We start from the raw sequence: 8,124 nt of genomic DNA, 5'->3' as shown, positions 1-8,124 counted from the left end.
GGAATGGGGGAGATGGGGCTGGGGCGGGGGCGTCGGCCCGTATAACTGCTCGCACCCTACCGCCAGGGTCCCCAGCTGTAGGGTTATATAGCCTACCGCCAGGGACAGTGATGGTAGGGGGAGGGGGGGGAGGGGGACGACGGCCGTCTAGGGCTGCGAGCGGTAGGGTGTTCAAGGTTACCGCCGTGGCCCTGACGGTAGGAAAATGGTCAGATCTAAAAAAAAATTGAACTAAGGTCAAATCTCAATTTTCTTCGGTAAAATGGTCAAAACATGAGATTTTGCCACGTTTGCGTGATGCCCTTCGGCTGAACAGTCATTGACCTGACCGTGGACCGTCGGGAGCCAGATCTCACTCCACCACTCGCACCCGTCCCCACTCCCCACCGGGCAGCCCTCCCCTTCGTCGGCAGCCCAAAAACCCTCGGGAGCGAAGCGAGGAGAGGACGGCAATGACGGAGGCGCGGCGCAGCCACCCGTCGCAGTACGTGAAGCTGACCAAGGAACAGGACGCTTCCGCCTCCGGCCCCGGCGTGGAGGACATCCGCCCTGGCGAGCTCAACCTGCCCGTCGCCGTCCCGCAGGTCGGTCTCGCCATTCCTCGCGCGATCCTCGTTTTCTTCCAGTTGCTGCTGCTGCGATTGTTTGTTCGATCTGATTTTGGGCGGTGTGACTATATAGCTGGAGCGGGTGAAGTGCATCCAGTGTGGGCAGGTGCTGCCTGAGGGCCACCAGGCGCCGGCCGACGAGCCGTGGACAACCGGCATCTTCGGTTGCGCTGAGGACCCCGAGAGCTGTAAGTGACGTGGAATTTCCTTCTCGTCCTTGCATTTGGTCTGCCCCTTCAACTGCCTAGCCGATCTAATTTTGCTACTTCCTACCCTAGACTGATCGCACATTCAAAATTCGTGATAGTTTTGATATGCTGATAGCCTGATACCCCTGGAAATGCCAGAGTTGGCAGGAACTTTCATGCGGATCTGCACAGGATGGGATTGTGTTGCTGTGGTTCAGCTCAGGGTTTGTGGCTATCACACACATTGCACAACTCAGCAACTAGATGTTTGTTTCCATGGCATTGAAGTGTTACTGACGTGTTACCATAGAGGCTAGGTGTTTCAGTCTTAAATCCTTTAGCGGTCCTGCGTATGGAGCACACGCAGGTTTTTATTGTGAAATCCCTTGCAGGTACATCAAGTGAATCTCTAGTAAGAAAAGAGGAACAACATGTGTGCTGGACAAGGATGGCCCATACACCTCCCATCCTCATTTTTTTTCATTTAGGCTTATATTGTTTCCCATTTTTGGCATGTGTTTGTTAGAGACTGTTTTTAAGCATGAAAGATGTTTCTTTGGAAATTTTAATTGCAAACTACAACAGTATTGATACTTATATAGCAGTGTGAAATATTTCCACATTAGTTTAGTGAGCGGTTGCCAGCCAGAAATTTTGTGTTACCTCCTTTTTACGTCTTACCAGTTGAGACAGTTTTCAAACAAAGATGCCCTGCAAATCTTAATTTCCTTCCTCTCTATCATTTTTCCATTAACACGGTGAACTTAATCAACGAACAAACCATGGTAGACTGAACATACAGTGTTTTTCTAATGTCTATGAGAAAGGCATGATTTATATTTTACACTGCACATATAAACTCAGTTGTAAACTGGTGCCAATCCGATGCTGATATATGTCTTATACTACACATGTAACTCAAATTTGTAATGTGGACCAATCTGATGCGTATCTGACCTCCATTTAGGAGCTATTTTACCTAGAAGTCCAAATTGAGTACTTGTTAATTTTGTTTTATAGCTTCCCTGGGTCGTCATTTTCCCATATTCTTAGCAGATGTATATGAAAAACCATATCTTTATACGTTTTATTTTGAAATATTAATTGTTCACATACATTTTTTTTATCATATTGCAAGCCTTTATGGTTCACAAATTTGTAGTACTATTATTTTTCAGTCTTCTATTATCTTTGCAAAGTTAGCCCTGTGATGAAGTGCTCATGTGGGAAGGATTAGGCACTGGTCACTGTCTGAAAGAAATAAAGACTACTGCCTATGTCTTATATTATGGGACAGAGGGAGTAGTAGTCATAACGTTTGGTTCTGATTATCGTGTTCTCATTGTTAAAGTTGACCCTTCTTTTTTCTGTATTTGGGAAGTTCTTCAAGATGTACACACTTCTCCATCTAACTGTCAGTTATGGTTTTAGCTCTTTTGGGCTCTCTGCAAAATCAACACGCTGTTATAATGAGCTCATATTGAAAAGAATTAATCATTGTTTTGGATTCTAAATTGTTTCAAAGAAGCAAAAACTAGTTGCAACGTTTACTTTTATTACGATGCTTTCGATCTAGAGATGTCTTTCTTCTTGATCTGTTTGAAAATTCTTCTACAGGTACACTTTCCCAGTATAAGTGTTAATTGTGATAAACTGTTGAGCACATAAATGACTGCGGCATACATGGCCGAAACCCGAAAGCTTAAATGAATAGCATTACTCTGTAGGCTGTAGCTAATGGCTAATTCCTTTATGCTTCTTTATGCCCTTCAAATTGTGTCATCATAGGGTTTGTGATGTGTGCACCTTTATGCTTCAGTCCGCACAGTTTTCATATGTATTACTGCTATATTCCGAGATACTTCTGAACCTCTTATGTGCCTGATCTTCTTAATGTGTTAGGCTGGACTGGACTATTCTGCCCCTGTGTGTTGTTTGGACGAAATGTTCAGGCCCTTAGAGAAGATATCCCATGGACAAGACCCTGCACTTGCCATGCTGTCTGTGTTGAAGGTGGCATTGCATTGGCAATTCTCACGGCTATATTCCATGGTGTTGACCCAGACACATCGATCCTGATTGGTGAAGGCCTGGTCTGCAGTTGGTGGATATGCTCTCAATATACTGGTATTATTCGTGAAAAGCTTCAGAAGAAGTATCATCTTGAGGTACTTCTTTCTCTCTTCCACAGTTTCTTTGTATGTGTCATGATTAATCGCATTCATAAGAACATCTACAAACAGTTGTATTTATTTCTACTATAAGAACTACACAATTGCATTCTCCATCTGAGATAGTTGTAGCAGGTATTCAGGAGTCCAGAAGTAAACCTTAGCTTTGCATTTTTAAAGTTATGTGGTCACTCTCATGACATTCTTGCTTGGCATTGTCCACTGGCGGTAGCTGGTTATATCATTGAATTATCAGATCATTTTATCAGTTCTTGCTTGGCCACCTTTTCACGTATAGTATCTTTTTGTGGTCACTAATTCTAACTAGTTGTCAAGTCTAGCATTTGATAAGTGGGCTGGGTTTCTACTTTTGTGCATCAGTATTACGGGCCTTTTGCTAACCACCACATATTGTTCTGCTTCCACCAGAACTCTCCATGCGAACCTTGCATAGTCCACTGCTGCTTCCACTACTGCGCGAACTGTCAGGAGCATCGTGAAAGGAAAGGCCGACTTGCAGAAAACAGTGTTGTTCCAATGACCGTTGTCAACCCACCGCCGCTGCAAGAGATGAGCATGGCTGAGAACAACGCTCCCACATCCGAGAATGAAGGGTCAAAGGCAGCATGAGAACTGAAACTGACATGGAGTCTGCTCGCCCTTTTAGAGGCCACTATATATACAGTATATTGTTAAATGACTGTCATCTGGCAGGTACCGTATGAAACATTGGTCTGATCCAGATTTTAGTTTATGACCATTACTACCTGTGATAGAATGTTGCCCGTGGTCATGTGATATATATGTGTGGAGACCATTACTACCTATGATAGAATGTTGCCTGCGGGCATATACTATATGTATGAATATATTTACATTTGTGAGCGGTATGTCCTATCAACGTTATGCATTGCCTGTGTTCTCGTTCATGGAAGGTCTTCTCTGGTCTAAAGGATAGGAATAGGAAAGTCATATGAAATGAGGTGGCATACATGTCAGGTCCTATATGAAAAGAGATGCCATTTGATTCATAGAATGATATTTTTCCATTAGGTTTGTGCTAGTGTTCTTTTTCTTTGAAATGTGTAGGATATATAGAGACCAGTCCAACATAGGAAATCCGGTCCTACAAACTCTATCAAAAAAATTCCTATAGCAATCCTATCCTACAAAATTCCTACAAATCAAAGGAGGCCTAAGTATACGGTACAATTGTATGAAGTGGTTTAGGAACGTCTGAATCTCCTCTGATGTAGTGTACATGAGCATTTACGTGAAATTCTTGCAAATTTTATATGAAATTGTGTTTGCTATTTACAAGTTTTTTGGGAAGACAAGATGGTGATGCGGAGATGGGTGATGCAGCCAGGCAGGGTCATGGGGGGTTGTCTATGACAGAGAGGATGATTAACGCCCTGTTCGGATTACCTCCGCTCCACAGCTTCACTCCGGGAGCGGGTGAAGTTATAGTGAAAAAACGTGGAGCGCCGGTTTCCTGGCTCCACAACTCCTTCTATTTCGCGGAGCAGGTGAGACTCCGAACCGGGCCTAACTTAGAGGGATGGCCAGGAGCTGCGGCAGAGTAGTAGAGGTGGCGGCTTGGAGAGGGTGTGGGGCAGCAAGGAGACCGGCAATTCGGTTGGCGTTGAAGGCAGCAGGAGGAAGAAGCTAGGAATAAGAAAATGGACCGGCCCTTAGATTTTTTTCCATGTGAAGCGCGACAACTTTTTAATTTATAAAGAGAGCTCCCTCTCTGATTTCTATTAATAGAAACCACATTGTATTACAAAATCTGAGGAATTAAAGCGAAACTGCCACACATAACAACAAAAGGCACGATGCACAAATCCAACCTGGTACAGAAAATGGGTTATCCCATCTGCCCATCAAGATTACAGGAACTTGTTGGGAAACGTAGTAATTTCAAAATAATTCCTATGCACACGCAAGATCATGGTGATGCATAACAACGAGAGGGAAGAGTATCGTCCACGCACCCTCGTAGACCGTAAGCGGAAGCGTTATGAGAACGCGGTTGATGTAGTCGAACGTCTTCATGATCCGACCGATCCAAGTACCGAACGCACGGCACCTCCGAGTTCAGCACACGTTCAGCTCGATGACGTCCCATGAACTCCGATCTAGCAGAGCTTCACGGGAGAGTTCTGTCAGTACGACGACGTGATGACGGTGATGATGTTGCTACCGACGCAGGGCTTCGCCTAAGCACCGCTACAACATGATCGAGGTGGATTATGATGGAGGGGGACACTGCACACGGCTAAGGGATCAATGATCAACTTGTGTGTTCTAGGGTGCCCCCCTGCCCCCGTATATAAAGGAGCAAGGGGGAGGCCGACCGGCCCCTGTAGGGCGCGCCAGGAGGAGGAGTCCTCCTCCTAGTAGGAGTAGGACACCCCTTTCCTACTCCTACTAGGAGGAGGAAAGGAAGGGAAAGGGGAGAAGGAAGGAGAGGGAGGAAAGGAGGAAAGGGGGGCCGGCCCCCTAGTCCAATTCGGTTTGGGCTAGGGGGGCCGCGCGCCCTGCTTCCTCTCTTCCACCACTTGGCCCATGAGGCCCAATACTTCTTCCCCGTATTCTCGTAACTCCCTGGTACTCCAAAAAATACCCGCATCACTCGGAACCTTTCCCATGTCCGTGATAGGGAACGTAGTAATTTCGAAAATTTTCCTACGCACACGCAAGATCATGGTGATGCACAGCAACGAGAGGGGAGAGTGTTGTCTACGTACCCACGCAGACCGACTGCGGAAGCGTTGACACAACATAGAGGAAGTAGTCGTACGTCTTCCCGATCCGACCGATCCAAGCACCGTTACTCCGGTACCTCCGAGTTCTTAGCACACGTACAGCTCGATGACGATCCCCAGGCTCCGATCCAGCAAAGCGTCGGGGAGGAGTTCCGTCAGCACGACGGCGTGGTGACGATCTTGATGTACTACCGTCGCAGGGCTTCGCCTAAGAACTGCTACAATATAATTGAGGTGGAATATGGTGGCAGGGGGCACCGCACACGGCTAAGGAACGATCTCAATGATCAAATTGTGTGTGTAGAGGTGCCCCCCTGCCCCCGTATATAAAGGATCCAAGGGGGAGGGGGCGGCCGGCCAGGAGGAGGGCGCAGGAGAAGTCCTACTCCTACCGGGAGTAGGGCTCCCCCCCCCCAATCCTAGTTGGAATAGGATTCCCCGAGGGGAAAGAGAGAGAGAGGGGGCCGGCCACCTCTCCTTGTCCTAATAGGACTAGGGGAGGGGGGAGGCGCACGGCCCACCTTGGGCTGCCCCTTTCTCCTTTCCACTAAAGCCCACTAAGGCCCATATGGCTCCCGGGGGGTTCCGGTAACCTCCCGGTACTCCGGTAAAATCCCGATTTCACCCGGAACACTTTCGATATCCAAACATAGGCTTCCAATATATCAATCTTTATGTCTCGACCATTTCGAGACTCCTCGTCATGTCCGTGATCACATCCAGGACTCCGAACTAATTTCGGTACATCAAAATGCATAAACTCATAATAACTGTCATCGTAACGTTAAGCGTGCGGACCCTACGGTTCGAGAATAATGCAGACATGACTGAGACACATCTCCGGTCAATAACCAATAGCGGGACCTGGATGCCCATATTGGCTCCTACATATTCTACGAAGATCTTTATCGGTCAGACCGCATAACAACATACGTTGTTCCCTTTGTCATCGGTATGTTACTTGCCCGAGATTCAATCGTCGGTATCCAATACCTAGTTCAATCTCGTTACCGGCAAGTCTCTTTACTCGTTCCGTAATACATCATCTCGCAACTAACTCATTGGCTGCAATGATTGCAAGGCTTATGTGATGTGCATTACCGAGAGAGGGCCCAGAGATACCTCTCCGACAATCGGAGTGACAAATCCTAATCTCGAAATACGCCAACCCAACATCTACCTTTGGAGACACCTGTAGAGCTCCTTTATAATCACCCAGTTACGTTGTGACGTTTGGTAGCACACAAAGTGTTCCTCCGGTAAACGGGAGTTGCATAATATCATAGTCATAGGAACATGTATAAGTCATGAATAAAGCAATAGCAACATACTAAACGATCGGGTGCTAAGCTAATGGAATGGGTCATGTCAATCAGATCATTCAACTAATGATGTGACCTCGTTAATCAAATAACAACACCTTGTTCATGGTTAGGAAACATAACCATCTTTGATTAACGAGCTAGTCAAGTAGAGGCATACTAGTGACACTAAGTTTGTCTATGTATTCACACATGTATTATGTTTCCGGTTAATACAATTCTAGCATGAATAATAAACATTTATCATGATATAAGGAAATAAATAATAACTTTATTATTGCCTCTAGGGCATATTTCCTTCAGTCTCCCACTTGCACTAGAGTCAATAATCTAGATTACACAGTAATGATTCTAACACCCATGGAGCCTTGGTGCTGATCATGTTTTGCTCGTGGAAGAGGCTTAGTCAACGGGTCTGCAACATTCAGATCCGTATGATTTTGCAAATCTCTATGTCTCCCACCTGGACTAGATCCCGGATGGAATTGAAGCGTCTCTTGATGTGCTTGGTCCTCTTGTGAAATCTGGATTCCTTTGCTAAGGCAATTACACCAGTATTGTCACAAAAGATTTTCATTGGACCCGATGCACTAGGTATGACACCTAGATCGGATATGAACTCCTTCATCCAGACTCCTTCGTTCGCTGCTTCCGAAGCAGCTATGTACTCTGCTTCACATGTAGATCCCGCTACGACACTTTGTTTAGAACTGCACCAACTAACAGCTCGACCGTTTAATGTAAACACGTATCCGGTTTGCGATTTGGAATCGTCTGGATCAGTGTCAAAGCTTGCATCAACGTAACCTTTTACGGTGAGCTCTTTGTCACCTCCATATATGAGAAACATATCCTTAGTCCTTTTCAGGTATTTCAGGATGTTCTTGACCGCTGTCCAGTGATCCACTCCTGGATTACTTTGGTACCTCCCTGCTAAACTTATGGCAAGGCACACATCAGGTCTGGTACACAGCATTGCATACATGATAGAGCCTATGGCTGAAGCATAGGGAACATCTTTCATTTTCTCTCTATCTTCTGCAGTGGTCGGGCATTGAGTCTGA

At 45.9% G+C, this 8,124-nt stretch overlaps 1 protein-coding gene across 1 annotated transcript; it reads left to right on the top strand.

Annotated features, from left to right (window-relative positions):
* Nucleotides 1-346: 346 nt before the first annotated feature.
* Nucleotides 347-3,868, top strand: LOC123060723 (cell number regulator 6-like). The gene is made up of 4 exons (XM_044483551.1): nt 347-584; nt 682-796; nt 2,699-2,964; nt 3,397-3,868. Exons 1-4 carry the CDS (start codon nt 453-455, stop codon nt 3,595-3,597), a joined length of 714 nt encoding a protein of 237 aa, XP_044339486.1. The 5' UTR covers nt 347-452; the 3' UTR covers nt 3,598-3,868.
* The last annotated feature ends 4,256 nt before the right edge of the window (nt 3,869-8,124 follow it).

This window comes from Triticum aestivum, chromosome 3A (assembly GCF_018294505.1).
Source record: "Triticum aestivum cultivar Chinese Spring chromosome 3A, IWGSC CS RefSeq v2.1, whole genome shotgun sequence".
Classification (NCBI taxonomy): domain Eukaryota; kingdom Viridiplantae; phylum Streptophyta; class Magnoliopsida; order Poales; family Poaceae; genus Triticum; species Triticum aestivum.
The sequence above is the reverse complement of the archived record's forward strand: the minus strand, read 5'-3'. Positions and strand labels throughout refer to the sequence as shown.